The sequence below is a fragment of the Oikopleura dioica genome, chromosome 1, assembly GCF_907165135.1.
Source record: "Oikopleura dioica chromosome 1, OKI2018_I68_1.0, whole genome shotgun sequence".
Classification (NCBI taxonomy): Eukaryota; Metazoa; Chordata; class Appendicularia; order Copelata; family Oikopleuridae; genus Oikopleura; species Oikopleura dioica.
The window spans coordinates 10,970,910-10,986,426 of NC_137291.1; the positions used below are offsets into that span (position 1 = coordinate 10,970,910).

The 15,517-nt window shown below is 40.2% G+C and overlaps 5 protein-coding genes across 5 annotated transcripts; 4 read left to right on the forward strand and 1 right to left on the reverse strand.

Annotated features, from left to right (window-relative positions):
* The first annotated feature begins 60 nt into the window (after window positions 1-60).
* LOC145711066 (uncharacterized) lies at window positions 61-2,148 on the forward strand. The gene is made up of 5 exons (XM_081788792.1): window positions 61-219; window positions 262-371; window positions 414-625; window positions 669-854; window positions 1,012-2,148. Exons 1-5 carry the CDS (start codon window positions 94-96, stop codon window positions 1,272-1,274), a joined length of 897 nt encoding a protein of 298 aa, XP_081644918.1. The 5' UTR covers window positions 61-93; the 3' UTR covers window positions 1,275-2,148.
* A 55-nt stretch (window positions 2,149-2,203) lies between these two features.
* Window positions 2,204-2,854, reverse strand: LOC145712109 (uncharacterized). Its single transcript, XM_081789795.1, has 3 exons — window positions 2,727-2,854; window positions 2,446-2,681; window positions 2,204-2,374 (listed from the first exon to the last, which is right to left on the reverse strand). The coding sequence occupies exons 1-3, from the start codon at window positions 2,818-2,820 to the stop codon at window positions 2,204-2,206; spliced, it is 501 nt and encodes a 166-aa protein (XP_081645921.1). The 5' UTR covers window positions 2,821-2,854.
* A 263-nt stretch (window positions 2,855-3,117) lies between these two features.
* LOC145712110 (NBAS subunit of NRZ tethering complex-like) lies at window positions 3,118-7,363 on the forward strand. Its single transcript, XM_081789797.1, has 6 exons — window positions 3,118-3,316; window positions 3,357-3,813; window positions 3,999-4,279; window positions 4,485-4,853; window positions 5,081-5,161; window positions 5,210-7,363. Exons 1-6 carry the CDS (start codon window positions 3,143-3,145, stop codon window positions 7,361-7,363), a joined length of 3,516 nt encoding a protein of 1,171 aa, XP_081645923.1. The 5' UTR covers window positions 3,118-3,142.
* A 7-nt stretch (window positions 7,364-7,370) lies between these two features.
* Window positions 7,371-10,870, forward strand: LOC145712111 (uncharacterized). The gene is made up of 4 exons (XM_081789798.1): window positions 7,371-7,973; window positions 8,065-8,265; window positions 8,314-9,364; window positions 9,454-10,870. The coding sequence occupies exons 1-4, from the start codon at window positions 7,451-7,453 to the stop codon at window positions 10,868-10,870; spliced, it is 3,192 nt and encodes a 1,063-aa protein (XP_081645924.1). The 5' UTR covers window positions 7,371-7,450.
* Window positions 10,871-14,311: 3,441 nt separating this feature from the next.
* On the forward strand, window positions 14,312-15,499 carry LOC145705597 (uncharacterized). Its single transcript, XM_081783085.1, has 5 exons — window positions 14,312-14,474; window positions 14,519-14,654; window positions 14,696-14,909; window positions 14,952-15,182; window positions 15,223-15,499. The coding sequence occupies exons 1-5, from the start codon at window positions 14,337-14,339 to the stop codon at window positions 15,461-15,463; spliced, it is 960 nt and encodes a 319-aa protein (XP_081639211.1). The 5' UTR covers window positions 14,312-14,336; the 3' UTR covers window positions 15,464-15,499.
* The last annotated feature ends 18 nt before the right edge of the window (window positions 15,500-15,517 follow it).

Genomic DNA, 15,517 nt, shown 5'->3' on the forward strand with positions numbered 1-15,517 from the left:
ATTATATTAAATTATTTGATTTATTTTGGGTTGTTTTTTTTCTGAGTCCAATAAAAGGTTTACAACCATGTGGATTTGATAGACAAGTGGCCGATGATTTTCATTCTTCAACAATTACGAAATATAGACTCACACTATTATCAGTGTAATCCACTGGCTCAGATGGAAATCTGCAGCTTGGCAGATAACAACAATGGCGTGGATTTATCTGATGCACAGGTTAATTGCTATTGTATAATTCTTAGGTAAAAGAATTTTCAGCGGCAAGATGCGTTGTTGATCATCTTCAGGGAGATATTCCCGTTTCTTGATCCAAATAAAGGCGCGCTTTTGGAACGCTCGATGCCCGGACTCATTCGATTTCTTTCTGAGTAATATTTTCTCGTTTGCCCGCTTCTCTTATCCCTTTCTAGGAAAAATGAACATAACGCTCTCTTCGCTGCTTTAACGAACTCAATTATTCACACTCCAGGAGGAGATCCGCTGAAATCTCCTGACGAAAACAAGGCGGTTTTCATCATACGACTTGGGAACTTTCTCAATACAATACGAACAAGACAGCCGCAAAGTGCCCTAAAGCTCGAGCAGAAAATGATCTATCTAGACGAATTCAAGATTCATAAAGGCAAAGCAAATTTTACGTTTCCATTTTATAAGCATTTTCTTAGATTGGATTCCAAAGATCAAGTCCGAATTCGCCAAGTTCAACGATGGCTTCCCGGACAACTTCAAAATCAAATGCAAAACAACGAAAATAGTCGAAAAGGGAATCGAATACGAGCTCCATGGGATCGATTCATTTCTTTGCATGATCGACTATTTCAGAAATCTTCTCGTTCATATTCCGTTGCCAGGTATGAAATATATGAACTTTTCACAAGTTTTCAAAATTATATTTAAAACAAAGTGTTATCTTTTCGCATGAGAGGACATATTTTGAAAACGTTAATTTGTCAACAAGACGAATCTACAATCCGATAGCTAACAATTATGACGCTTTTTATCTTTCAGCTCGCCTCGGCGGAGCAAAAGCAGATCGCAAAAAGGAAATCGCCATCGCAACTTCCATTGAAAACTTCTTCTACGCCCATATTTCCACCCGCGCGGGCCAATCCACCCAAAAATTCAAAATGTCTCCTGCCCATCTAGTCGCCTTCATCCACCACGTCTTCCCTTCTTTTTTCAAAATCATTGTCGACGTCTTCCGAAATGAGTCGCTCTTCTCAGCGAATAACTCCGTCTTTCATCCCTCTTCCCGAATTCCTTTCTGCTAAAAAGTTCCTTATTTTTATTATTTATTTTCTTCACTTTTTTCTTCAAAAAATCATCAAAATTTCGGCCTTTTTACTTCGTTATCTCTTGCTCTAACTCCTTCACGTAATCTTGTCACATTTTGTGTCACTTTTTGCTTTTCAAAAGACAAAACGGCAGGAAGGAGTTAAAATTCAAGATCCACGTATTTTTCTATTCATTTTGTTCCTAGCTACTGTACCTCCTGTACCAGCTCTCATTTCATTTTCAACATTGTGTTTATTTTCTCCACTACGCCTAGACGATTTTCAATAAGGATTTCTGAGTGAAATTCTTACCCCCCTTTTTTATTGGCTCATTGGAAAGAGCGTAAAAAGTTATCCCAGATTCGCCCAAAAAAGGATGAAATTTCCAAAAAAATGACGTCATGGCACGTGATTGAAGTGCCAAAAGTACCAAAACTTACCCGTTCGCGCATTTTCGACTCGTCTGGGGTAGAAGGGCTTGCAATAGCGCAAAATGATCGTCTCGCCGAGCTCTTGGTGGGCATCTAGTTTTCATCCCTTTTCAACCCTTTTTCATCCCTTTATCTATTGCTCGAAAAATAGAAATTTAAAAAAAGGGTTGAAAAGGGATGAAAACTCGATGCCCACCAAGAGCTCGCAGAGACGATCATTTTGAGCTATTACAAGTCTTATTAGCTCAGACGAGTCGAAAATGCTCGAGCGGGAAAGTTTGAGTTTTTTGGGACTTCAGTCACGTGCCATGACATCATTTTTTCGAAAATTTCATCCTTTCTCGGGTGAACCTGGGATAACTTTTTACGCTCTTTCCAATGAGCCAATAAAAAAGGGGGGTAAGAACTTTCCTAAATACATTCAAAATCATTTCATTGTATTCATTCATCGTTTATTTATTTCGTTTATTAATTTATGAATTATGACCAGAGTAGTTACTGATATCGATAGTTTAAAAAATCTTCGTTGAGTTCGATCTCAGACGAAAAGTAGGGTTCTCCACATTTTGGGCAGTCCATCGCTTCCGGCTCAAATGGGATGCAGTTGATGCAAATTGTGTGTTGGCAAAAGGGGATAATGCACATAATATGAGCGCCATCGTCAAACTAGAAATTTGTGTCAGAACAAGATATTTTCGTGTTGAAGAAATAGAGGTGACCGAGAGTTTTTTCCTTACCTTTTTCAAGCAAGAAGGGCAGGCGCTTCTGCACTCAATAGAATTGAGCTTGGTCAGAACTCGATGAGAAACAGTTTTCAAATCGTTTGACAGTCTCGCTAGATCCTTTCTCTCCGCCCGGAGACTTGTCTCAGCGATTGTCCGATTCTCCGGTGGAATTTCTACTTGTCTGGCTGATCCATTCTGCTCACTTCGTTGGCGAAATTTGTACAGAAGAAGTGCAACGAGAACTAGAACTTCAACTGGGTTTATTAAAGCTGATTGCAGTCCAAAAATCTTACCGGCCACGATGATAACAAAAATTATCACGACAACATCTGTTCGAAATTGAAACGAATTTTGCTCAGGAGTAAATTTCTCCAAGATTTTCGGCATCACAAAAGTGATACTCTTTTCTGACTAGTTTTTTCGAACGTACTTTTTCTTTTCATATTCCGAGTTATATATCACGCAAGTACCACGCGCCACGGCTGAATAGCTCCATCGACAACATATTGGCGTACACGAGTCTATATCTTTTTCGTAATAAATTTTCTCTGGGCAATTATATATTTTATGATACTGATAACTATGATGGTTGAAATAGAAAAATACAGAGTATTTTTCAGCATTTGCGATATCTTCCTTGATCTTTCTTTGGAAATGTCCGTTCCAATTATCAATTTTAGATAAATGAGATCGTGAGACGTCTGAAAATATGGTCGGGAATGAGCAGATTCTATATGATCGAATCGTTATCCCACAAGAATGGGAGAGCGAGACCACTGAGCGAAAAATTGAACCCGACAAAACGGTCCTGATATCTGTCGCAGGAACTCTAGCGCGAATCTTCTCTAATTTCAACATCTTCAGCACGTCTGATACTCTAACAGTAAGTCTTTCTTTTTGAATTCTTCAATATCAATTTTCAGCTCCCATCAACGCTAGTTAAATTCATCTCTTCCTGTAACCCATGGCAAGTCTCTCGCTCTCCATGTGGCGAATTCCTCCTTATCATCCAACGAACCCATCTCGAGCTTCGATCATCCGCTGACGATTTTGAATCATGTCGACGTTGCCAAATTCCAAAGGACAAAAACCCAGAGTGGCGGAAAGTCTTTTGGTCCGGCCGAGCTTGGAACAAGGGCCAAGGCGCATTTGCGCTGACTCATTCTTCCGGGAAGATCTTTCTCTTCTCCCACGATCTTGTCATTGAAGGACGACTAGATAAACCGACGATGAACACGACTGCGGTGTTGAGCGATTCGCTGGCTGGGGTTTTCTTTCCAGAAATTTATCCTGGAAGAGTTTTCGCGGTTTATCGAAATAGCGAATTCGTTGTTTTTGAGATGGATAAAAAAGGAAGATCCAGTATTGTGACCGAGGGGAGTTTAGGAGAGGGCAGCATAGTTATTGATATTTTATGACGAGTAAAGAATTATATTTATAAATAGCAATCAGAAAATTCTCTCTGACCATCCATCCTTCATAAATTTAAACAAAGAGACGAAGCGAACGAAGCTTCGAATTGAAAATTCATATACTAAGCAATCCAATTCAAATTACTAGCCTAGTAAAAGATCAGACATTTGGCGTTGAACATGCTATCTGGTCTGACGAGCATCAACTCCTCATCACCGTCGGAGGATCAAACGAAAGACAAGATAAGTTCTCTGGAACTGTGGCTTGGAGAATCGTTGACGATGAGACTTACGGAATTAATTTTTCCCGAGCAGCGCCGATTGTTGAAGGCTCAAAATTTTTGACAAAAGTCGGGGGAACTCTCAGGAGTTTCTTGGGCGCAGCCGATATCCCTTGCTCGTATAATGTGTCCATATCTCCGGATCACTCAAAGGTAAGAGAAGAAGGCTTGAGTGATGATTTTGTAAACGCAAGATTACGTAAAGCTCCGTTTTGTGACAGTCATAATTGACATGTTGCTACTTATAAATGGAATAAACACTTGTTTGAAATAATTAAAATCCAATTATAAACAACGTCTGACTTTATGTAATCCAATCATTTCTTTTTTTATGCATTTTCATATATAATTATCAAAGGTGATCGTCACATCACTCGCAGGAGAGATTCTTCTCTTCTCTCTTCCCAATCTTTCACCAATTGGAAGCTGGAAGGTCGACGAATTTCCTTTTGCAAAAGAACTTCACCCCGATCGAGCATGCTCTGTCCTTCTTGATAATGAAGTTCCCAGCGCACTCCAAACCATTCCGACGTCTATCACGTGGTGGGATGATGAGCATGTTATTTTGTCGAGGATCTGCGGGACTATTTCGATCCACTCGTTGGTTGACGATCTCGGGCTTGTTTCAGAAGTAGAGTGGGCCAGTCCATGGGCGTCCCTGTCTGATGCCAAAGGAGGATCTGTTCTTGGACTGGAGTGCTCGATAAATGTGGAAAATAATTCAAAAGTGAGGGCTCCACGGTGACATTCTCATACCCACACTACTAGTTATAGCAAATGCTATAAGAATTCTTATTTACTCATACACTTGGTGAAAACTTATTGACCTGATGTTTAATTTTTAAATCTGGCATCATTTTAGTAACGGTGATAGAATAATAATTAAAGTTATTTTTCTATTTTCGGTGCGTTCATTTCATTAGCCTGTGAACAGATGATGATATTTTTATAAAGAAACATCCGTCCGTTGGATCATCTTTGCTGAATCTTACAAAGAGCTTCTTGTTCTATTTGACTGATTTGGAAGCGTTTCAGGTAAGAAAAGATTGAGTGTTTCAATAAAAATTAAATCAATTGATTCAGGACGACAACTCTAGCTATGACATGGTAACCCGTGAATATTCCCTCTTTCGAGTCGATCGAACAACTCCTCAACAAATGTACAATCGACTAATTGACGTAAATGACTTCCAAACAGCCCTGGCCGTGGCTGATCAGTTCGATCTGGACCCTGATCTTGTTTTTCAAAAACGCTGGGAGACGTCTGACCATGGACCTCAAGCAATTGAAGATTTCCTGAGTAGAATTCGTTGCCGAAAATACATTCTCAGCCAGATCTACTCCAAAATCCCAGCGAGTCCTGCTTCAATCATCAGTTTGCTCGAATATGGTCTCAGAGGAACTGATATCGATGTTCTGGAAAAACTCGGAAACGAAGAAAGCGATGAATTTTTTCCTTGGATTCCGGAAACAAATATCGACTACACGGAAGATGATTCCGTCGAAGATCTCGATTACAGACGAAGAGTTCTCTCAAAATTCGACTTTTCAAAGCTCAACAAAGAGCAAGTTTCCCTGCTGAAAGAAAGAATGACGATTCAGCGTTACCTTTCCCGCTTGCGAACCTTTGAAGATCTCAACCCTCGGTCACCGGATGGACCTTTCTTATCAGAACAATACAGACGATTTCGCGATGTAGATTTAATCGAGTACGCGTCACTGTGTTCAAGAAAGGGCGACGCGCGCAGCTTAGAAATCCTCTTTCGACATCATAATGAGCTTGTTCCACATCGCTTGGCACTTCTTTCGTCGTTTCCTGAAAGTTTGAGTCTTGATACGTATAAGCATCTTTTACCGAAGATCAACCCAGCAACTTCTCAGCCGATTCCTATCAAGCATTCTGAAGCTGTTTCTTTCAATTGGTGTAATTCTGAGCTTTTGACGCGATATTTTGAAAAGCCCAAATCTGGTGATTTTCTTTATGATCAATTTTTCCCATCTCTCAAACCAACAGAAGAACTAACAACAGAAGAAATCGCTGATTGGTATTGCTCCAGGGCTGAAGAGATCGAAGCAAGAACTGGTATCATTGAGCTTTCCCTTGAAATGCTCAACATCGCTGCTGAAAATTCTATCCCAAGATGTTTTCTGGATAACAAACTTGCTTCTTACAAGCTTGATTTCAAAGATCTAGCAGAGTTTGTCTATGTTTGGGAGATTCACCACGACGTCTCTCTTGCCAGCTTCAAGACTTTATCCACAAGAGCGAAAATCAACATAATTCTCAGTCGAATCAATGACCACGAAACTGATAAGGGTCTCTCGCTAATAAAAGCATTAATGGACGATGAAGAAATAAAAGAATCAGGCTCAAGAATGACGATTTTGAAGGAAATAATCGAAAATGACGGTCTTTGGTTCACCGAACTTGTTTTGGAAAAGAAATTTTTGACAGTACAAGACGAAGTTTTCGAGCTTATCATCTTCTTAGCCTTTATGGATTCGCGGCAGATCTCACAGAAATTAGAAATGATCCTTAATCATGTTCCAGAAGAGCTAACGAAGAACCAAGAGTTCCAAATTGCCGAGATTCGTGGCATTTTAGAGTGTCAAAAGATCATCTCAAAATGGGGCGGAGCTGATTATACATTGTACGATTTGTCCGAACGCTCAAAGAGTACATCAAACAGCGTTGTCGAAAATCTCTTCAACCTTCTTGTGAATAAAACCCGTAACAACAGAGAACCAGAAAGCATCGATCAAAGGGTCTGGATTGAACTCTTTGAAGATATTCTTTCTTTGAGGAGCAAGCTTTTCCAGCGTCTTTCGATCAAATCTACGATCCAGACATTTGTTCATCACTTGCTCACCTTTGCTGGGAAAGATAACCGATACATCGGGTTCGTTGAACCGTTTTTATGCCAAACAAAATCATTTGAAAAAGATCTCGTCATCGAGGACGACTATCTTTTATCTGAAGAGTATCCAAAGATATACATCTTGTGTTTTGAGGACTCTGCTGAGACAGTCATTCAAGCTGCAGATGATTATCTTGTGAGTGCATCGGACGTCAATGATCCTTACATTCTCACTTCTCTTCGGATTCTTAATCTCATTGACGTCGAGGAAGAATCTGGCATTTTTGATCGAGTCTCTTCAAATGTCGCTGGTCTTCAGGAACGTGATTATATAAATCTACGTTTTCTGTATTTCATTTCCCAGTATCAATCACCATGAAAGATCCTTCAATTCCTTTCCAAGAAAGGTACCAGGCTTCTACCTCACGTGATCATCAACGATGCCCGCAAAAATCCGCGAAAGCTCATGAGCGCGATTTCTACTGAATCTCCTTGGAGTCCCAACGATGCTACGCTTTTCATTTCACTTCTGTCGAATATTTCAAAAGATCACAAAAATATTGAAGAAGAACTATTCGTTCTATCAGCACAAGAATCGCTCAAGAATCAGTTTTGGGATTTCCTGGAAGAATTTGCATTTGAAATCGCGAATGGAAGAATTGAGAGCTACGCCGCGGCTGATTTCTGCTTTGAAGTCGGTAAAAACGCACATAGATGCGTCAAGCATCGAAATGAAATATTAATGCACGCGCTCAACTTCTGTGACGACAGCAAAATTGAAGAGATCCTGGATTTAATCGACCAGGAGGTTGATGACGAGTTGTTTACGTCTGCCGTGGATGTGTTCCAGTCTTTGATTCCTTCCGCCGCTTTGAATACGATTTCCAACACGGTAATCGGCGTCAAGCGTTTAGGTTCGTCTGGAGTCGATGACGAGGGGGCCGACGTAGAAAATTTGCCGAAGAAGAAGATCAGGCGCTCGACGATAACTGACAAAAAAGGGAATGGGTATAACCATGAATCATCAGATTTTTTCAAACCGGATATTCGCAGAAAATAATTAAATCTTTTGAAATATACCCTTTATAATAGAGAAGGAGCTATTCCTTGAAGCAATCAAAGACCTCTCAGATCCCGCTAAATTTTCAATCGCTCTTTGTTGTTACTCAGCTTCCGCGTTAGAAGAAGTTCCTGATTCCGAGGAAACGCTCCAGTTGAAAGCGTATTTCGCAGCTGAAAGCGATCCCAAGTCAACCGAGTCGGTCTCAGATGTTATTCTCCGTAAGATTGCATATATTCCTATAATTTGTATTTCTAATAACAATTAAGGCTCCCCGGAAAACGATGAATACAAAGCGCTTGCAAAATTCATCCAGGGCGACTCATTATCCTATTATGGCGTGGATGCAGAGCAATTTGCCGCTGATCCGGAATACCGTAGAGATACGATTTTGGGGCTCGCTGAAACTGAAGATCCCGACCAATACAAGTTCGCGATGGATTTGGCTTCGGAAAATGATGTAGACACTTTTGATATGGCGATGAGTTTCTTAGAGAATGCGCTGATCAATGGAGAAGTATCAGAAATAAACATGCAGAAATACGCTGAAATGGCGAAGGATAAGCGATTCAAAGAACGACTTGAGGGATATTGCTGGAAAAATATTAAAGGAAGTGACCACGGTCGACTAGAAACCTATTTTGATCTTCGGAAGCTGTATTCATCCGACACTCTCAAAGAAGAAGAATTATTCTACGCTCTTCAATCAGTTTGCTTAGAAAGATTCGATCTGAAGAAAATACTCAATAGTGGAATCGATTCAATCGTCGAAACATTCAAAACAGTGGAGGGAGAACCTCCTTCGCTCTTCATAGAAGTCGATCAAATTTTGAAACATTTTGAGATCTCGAGTGATAAGATCTTCGCGAGGAGAATGTTAAAGAAATACATTCAAGAAGGATTTATCGCTGAAGATTTGTTGGAACTCAGAAATTATTTGGGAGACGATGAATATGTAGTCAGATGTTTCATGGAAGTAGTCAGCAACAATCTCAAAACTGAAGATTTGGAAAATGAGATGTTTTTCGCAAAAGACTTCATTATGAATCTTTTATTGGAAGATGAGTGGATACGAGAAAGAAGTGAGAAGCTAAAAACACTCCTCAACACTCCCAGTGATTATGACGTGTCGGATTTAATTAAACCGTATCTTGATGGATCTGACGTAACTGATGTTCTACTCTCAAAATTCAACTGGCAGAAAGATTATCTCGAGCTCACATCCCATTTCAGCTGTGACGTTGAAAATATTGTTGGTAACCTTGTAAAAACGTCACTACACGGCCCAGTAGAGCTTGAAGAACTCGCGCATATTCTCAGGTAGTTTTATAGCAGAAGATATAGATCGCTCAATTTTAGATGCGATTGAATCTTTTTCCTTTGATTGAATTATTTATTCTCATTTGAAGGTCTGACGAAGCACTTTTCACGACCTCCGTTTGCCGTAAATTTTCTGAAAAAGCTCCGAAGATCGAACTCTTCTTGTCCGCCTGCTCCAAACTTCAACATCTTTTTTCGTCCCTTTCCGACCCCGAGTCCCTTCTACTCTCGTACATTGATGAATTTGAATCGTGCCCATCGTCAAATGAAATAATTATCTCCAAAAATATCCAACAAGCAGAAGAGATCAAGTCCCTCGTCAATGACGATAACTCGGATCGATTTGGTTGTGTAGTCGCACGATGTTCCTTCTTTATCCGCTTCCATGAGTATTTATTGACAGTCAATTTGGAAGACTCCTCGAATACTATTGGGGAAAATATCAATCAAAAACTGGCATTTGTTTATGACAAAATTGATGGTTATAAATATGACGAGCTGAATAAATACCTGTCTTTTAAACTAGAGTCAGTACCTTCTGAAGCGGAGCGAATCTCGAAGAATAAAGCTCTGGTGGAAAGCCTCAAAGATCTAGATGAAATTGTAGATGCAAAAAAGCTCATCGAAGGAGAAGGCATCTCTAATCTGGTGGATCTAACCTTGTCCTCGGTTTACATCATTGATGACTCTGTTGAAGTTCTTGATTTGTACTCTCCTGATCATTTTGTGAAACAATGGGCGCAAGAAAAAGGAACGACCATTTCGCCGGGTGATATCAAAAGGCTGGTTGAGCACTTGGATCAGGAAACTAGAATCGATATCGCAAAAGATCTCGCCGTGAAAAGCGAAGTAGACATTGACTCAGCAGACAGCATCAAGAAGCACATTTTTACGCTAAAAATCTGTTATCATTTGTCCGAAGACACCGAGAGTGCTCAAGATTTCAGAGCTCAAGGAAAGAATCTATCACTTTTCCTGCAAGAGCCCCTCTGTTACTACCATTTGCAAGCAAAAAAGACGATTTATGCCACCATCGATTGTGAAGAAAAGCTTTTGGCCGCTCTCCGAAGTCTCAAAGACTCTGAAAAATGGCTCGATTTACTCAATCAACTATCGTCTTTCATCTCGGAAGTGAGCTTGGCGACTCTCGTACGGCCAGAAATAGCCTCTTCATTATCTTCAAAGGGAGATTTTTTCCATCAACTTTCTGCTTTCAAAGAAGCTGGCTTCAGCAAGTCTGAAGTTTCTTCTTGGATTGCCTCGACCTTTGAAAATGATACACCGGCAGTGGAAGTTTTTATATCAGCCTGCGTAGGAATACCAGAACTACTTCAAATGGTTCCGGAAAAGCGTAAAAATCAGCTGATAGATGGCTTCACGGATAATCTTGTTCAGCGTGAAATCAAGGATGAGATTACATTTCATCGTGACCTGGCTCTCGCGAAATCTTTGCTGGAACAAATTTGTCCTGCTAAGAAAGGAAAAGTTTCTATTCTTTATGAATAATTTTAAAATAACCATCGTATCGATATTTAAATTCCTAGGAGTGTTCAACTCAGCACGATAATTATTTGATAAAACAAGAGCAATGGTGTATTTCTCATAATTATTTTCATATCAAAACTTATTAAAGAGCTTCAAAAACTCGTGTTTATCATGGATCTGCTGTCGACTATTCTTGCCGATGACGACAACGCCCATATTTCTGAAGTAAATTCTTTAAAAACAAGCTTCATCGATGGTCAGCCAAGTCTTGAAAATATTGCGAAACTGGCAAAATTCTGTAGTGCGTCTCAATGGATTGAGTTTGTGAAAGAAGTAATTTCTGAGAACGAAGATCTTTCTTTGAAAATTATTATTCATTACGTCGTGAAGGTGAACATTGAAAATTTACAGGAAAGCGATTGAAAGCTTTTAATTATCTTTTTTTTTGTACTTTGTATACAGGAATTCCCGTACGTATATCGGTTTTACTGATCGCATCTCAGGAACTTAGTAAACTCCTCGATGGTTTATCGCTTATCAACTCATCTTTTGAAGAAGACAAAAAGATGAAAGAATTGATCAACACTGGTCTCGCCCGTTCTATCGAGATCAAGACCTACGAGCTTGATATTTACTTGTTCGTTCTTCAGAAGTTCCCTATAGCACTTGAATGCGTTGAAGATTACTCAGTTTACGATACCATGATTTCGATGATTCAAAATCCACCTGACTTGACTTCGAACTCAACGACGCAAGCGCTGGAAAATCTTCAAAAGCTGAAGAAAGTCTTAAAACGCGCTGGCAGACCACTCGATATTGTTTCCAAGTGGATAAATATTTTCCGCCTTTTATCATCTGATCCAATGCAAGACTTGCTCTTTATCAATTGTTGCGTCGTCGAAGAGATCTTTGAAAGGTTTTTGGCGAATGAATCCGTCCTTGATCTGATTCTAAAACAGAGAGAAACTCTCGAGGAGCAAGATTATTGGGACAGTGTTGTGTCTCTCCTGGTGGAAATTGATCGTGATTATGAAACTTCTTTCAATGCCGAAGAAAGTCCTGAGCAACCAGAGATTTCTATCTGCTTACCAAAACTTGAAATGACAGAGGTAAACAATGAAGAAGAGGAAGGATGGAATGAGGACGACAGCGATCTCGACCTTCCTGACGATGATGAGATGTTGGAGGGTCAGGAAGAGGACTTCGAAGAAAAGGATAAATCTTATCATGAAATGGAAACGGCTGATGCTGTTCCATTAGATCAAGAAGTTGACCTGAATGTGGAACACCAAAATATCGCAGCGGAATGCGAATCATCAAAACGAATATCCGAAGAAGAGGAAGACGAGAATGAGGGGTGGAACAACGGCGAAGAAAGTGATCTCGATTTACCAGATGAGAACGAAGAACTCCCGGAGTCTGAAATAAATCTCGCAGAAGAGAGATCAGAGGGAGAAAGTCAAGCACCATCAGATGAAAAAGAATCTGAAAACGTCCAAGAAAGGCTGCCTTCGGAAGAGAATGATCAATCTAAAGAAGTAATACCAGAAGAAAATCAGTCAACAGGGCGACCGGATTGGAATGAAGATGAGAGCGATATCGAGCTTCCTTCAGATCACGAAGATGATCAAACTCCACCTCTATCGGACTTGCAAACTGAAAATGTCGTAGCTTTTCAAGATGATGCCACGGAAAATCAGGAGCATCCAGCTTGCCATGAAGAGGACCAAAATCTTCCTGTTTCCACTGAAGACGAAAAGTTGACAGAGAAAACTGGATGGGAAAACGAGGAAAGAAACATCGATCTTCCTTCGGATAAGAAGAGTGAGCATCACTCACTTTTGCCAGAAGACCCTGTTCAGATGAAATCAGACATCCAGGATGAAACCAAGGAGATTGAGCCCATGGATAAGCCAAGCAGTGATAAATATTGCAATAAAGATCAAGATGAATCAAGTACTGAAGACGTTCCAATGACTGATGATCAAGAGGCTGTTGAGTCAGAAACTGGCTGGGCGAATGAAGAGAGTGATATCGATCTACCATCCGATTCTGAGGTCGGGGAAATTACAGATAGCCTTCCCGAAACTGTCCCTGTCTCCTCAGACTTTTCTTCCGTGCCAGTTATGGAAATTGTCGAAAGATCAGCATCTGAGGTCTCCTCTGAGAATGCTGGTTGGAATAATAATGAAAGTGATCTCGAGATCCCTTCTGATTCCGAGGATGAATCTCAAGCTACTATTCCGGACACTCTGATAGACGAACTCCCAGTAACGAAGTCTGAACAGCCTCCTAAAGATAGCGAAGTTGATCTCCCATCAGATGATGTACAAGATGAGCACGACGCGAGTATATGCATAGATGAAAAATCCGCTGTCACAGAGGATCAGCTACCCGTGAAAACAAATGACCGCCCATCAATCACTCCCGTATCTGATTCAAGCTCCAACCAAGGGTGGGACAACGAAGAAAGCGATCTAGATCTTCCATCTGATGACGAAGATGAGTGTCAGAGTCCTCGTGAAGCCGAAATCGTCAGCAAAACTGATGACATCAAAGATGAAGAAAAGTCTGGTTGGGATAATGACGAAGAAAGCGACCTGGATCTACCGTCTGGTGATGAAGGCGACTCTCAAATTGCTTTAGCAGAAGCACCAGTTATTGGAAACGCGCATTCCGAGATATTATCACAAAGTTTGGTGTCAGCCGAAAGAGATGACGTTGAAAAAGAAGGCTGGCAACATGACGACGAAAGCGATCTGGATCTCCCATCAGATTCAGATGTTGATGACGGAGGGCCTGAAGTTAAATCGCCAAGTCCTGAAGGCTGGGGCGAAGACGGCAGCGATTTGGATCTCGGGTCAAATGAGCCTCCCTCCCCTTCACCTGATGATAATAAATCTCCAGAGCCAGAAGGATGGAATCAAGAAAATGACCTCGATCTTGATGAAGACAATTCAGATGAGGAAAATGAGGGTTGGGAAGATGATGATTTGGATATTGAAGACGATGAAGTGGAAGAGCAACAAAATACCCAAGACTTGGAAGGACTTATTGTAAGATATCACAGTGCTTTGAGAAATCCTGACTCAGAACAAGATGTTAAAGGACTTCTTACAGGGATGGTTTTCGATAATGATATTTTATATTTTTATAGCCCAGACAGAACTATCATCGGCAATAAATTATAATTTATGACATCTAATCGAAAACATCAATAAGCACTCCGAGACAATGGTGAATTTCAAAAGGCGTCTATACTTATTCTACGGTTACGAAACACACACCCTGCTTTTCTGAACCAATCTGCTCTCCGTGCTGCTGATATTTGGGAACAAGACATGGATCTTTAAAAATACTGTAGAAATTTTTAACACTGTGCAATATTTAAAAATGCTAAACCTGCAATTTTTTTTGGTGACGCTGAACTGATAAAATATTTAATAATAAACAATCCAAAATTCCAAATGCACCTGTTTTTAGAAACATGGCGACAGAAGGTCTCAAAATAGCTCTTAATTCGCTCATACTGATACTAGAAAATAGTATCGATGAATTTCCCCGTGGGCAACTTTCTCCGGAGCTTTTACGGCAAGCAAAGACTGATAATTTTTCCGTTCTAAAGGTATACTAATTTCCCATTATATTGAATGTCCATTAAACTTCTAGCCATTTACGCAAATTCTTGAGCAAATTTCGCAGTTCCTGACAAAGAAAAATCTCAAGAGACTTACTGACGAAATGAGCGTCGCGGAGCCCGATTGGAATTCACCGTCCGCGCTTTTGACGCTTTTTGCAATCATAAGTAACCCGTCCTTTGTTATTCAAGTTTTGAAATTCTTTTAGTTCATAAATTCAATATTGTGGAAGAGGCTTTCCGATTCTCGTCAAATACGTCAGATGCACTCAAGCGGGCAGTTGTTATTGAATCGAATAAGAAACGTACTACTAATGTAACGAATCCTACACCCGATTCGGTTCTTTTTACCGTCGGGAAGATACGAAAATTGGCGGCAATGCTTGACGCCTCACAATATCCACCACTTCCGCAGAATTTAAGGTTAGTCGATGTCGTATTTTTTAGATAAAATAACAATGATAGTCATTTATCATACGAAGAATTTATCCTTTCCCAAACCCCAAAAGCGGTTGAAAAACTCGACCAAACTCTTTCGAAGGGACTGATCGTTGTCAAAAATTATTTCATTTGGAAGGAAAGAGAGGATTATTTCTGGGCCTGGATCATGCAATCCGTCAACTACGATCACTTCAATCGCTCAACTTTCGCTGGAAATCCACGAGTACATGACGATGCTAAGTTCCAGTGGGCAAGGTAATCATCAGACTATTTTTTAAACTCAAGCAATTTTCAGGACAGAAAAGCTTTTAGGTGCATTTGAAAAGGTACCAGCGCCGAAGTTCAAACCAGATCGACTAAAAGCCACAACGCAATTGAGCCTTGCCATGTCTCTCCAACTCAGCAAGGCATCAAATCAAATCCCAACATCTTCAAAAAAGCTTCAAGACGAAATTCAGCAACTTGAAAAAGATGCACAAAAAGTGCTAAATCAGAAAGTCAAAAAACTGCCCAAAGATATCATTCCTGTTTTTTAAGATCTGTTAATTCAATAAACTATTTTATTTTTAAAAACTTTATTTTGAATAGCC

Coding starts and splice junctions, on each gene's coding strand:
- LOC145705597 (XM_081783085.1), top strand. CDS start 14,337: ATGGCGACAGAAGGTCTCAAAATAGCTCTTAATTCGCTCATACTGATA. Junction 14,910..14,951: donor CCACTTCCGCAGAATTTAAG/GTTAGTCGATGT, acceptor TAACAATGATAG/TCATTTATCATACGAAGAAT. Junction 15,183..15,222: donor GCTAAGTTCCAGTGGGCAAG/GTAATCATCAGA, acceptor AGCAATTTTCAG/GACAGAAAAGCTTTTAGGTG.
- LOC145712111 (XM_081789798.1), top strand. CDS start 7,451: ATGAGCGCGATTTCTACTGAATCTCCTTGGAGTCCCAACGATGCTACG. Junction 7,974..8,064: donor GATCAGGCGCTCGACGATAA/CTGACAAAAAAG, acceptor TTTGAAATATAC/CCTTTATAATAGAGAAGGAG. Junction 8,266..8,313: donor GGTCTCAGATGTTATTCTCC/GTAAGATTGCAT, acceptor ATAACAATTAAG/GCTCCCCGGAAAACGATGAA.
- LOC145712109 (XM_081789795.1), bottom strand. CDS start 2,820: ATGCCGAAAATCTTGGAGAAATTTACTCCTGAGCAAAATTCGTTTCAA. Junction 2,682..2,726: donor TTTTGTTATCATCGTGGCCG/GTAAGATTTTTG, acceptor ACCCAGTTGAAG/TTCTAGTTCTCGTTGCACTT. Junction 2,375..2,445: donor GCCCTTCTTGCTTGAAAAAG/GTAAGGAAAAAA, acceptor ACAAATTTCTAG/TTTGACGATGGCGCTCATAT.
- LOC145711066 (XM_081788792.1), top strand. CDS start 94: ATGATTTTCATTCTTCAACAATTACGAAATATAGACTCACACTATTAT. Junction 220..261: donor TGGATTTATCTGATGCACAG/GTTAATTGCTAT, acceptor AAGAATTTTCAG/CGGCAAGATGCGTTGTTGAT. Junction 626..668: donor CGAATTCAAGATTCATAAAG/GCAAAGCAAATT, acceptor GCATTTTCTTAG/ATTGGATTCCAAAGATCAAG.
- LOC145712110 (XM_081789797.1), top strand. CDS start 3,143: ATGGTCGGGAATGAGCAGATTCTATATGATCGAATCGTTATCCCACAA. Junction 3,317..3,356: donor GCACGTCTGATACTCTAACA/GTAAGTCTTTCT, acceptor ATCAATTTTCAG/CTCCCATCAACGCTAGTTAA. Junction 3,814..3,998: donor CAGTATTGTGACCGAGGGGA/GTTTAGGAGAGG, acceptor TTACTAGCCTAG/TAAAAGATCAGACATTTGGC.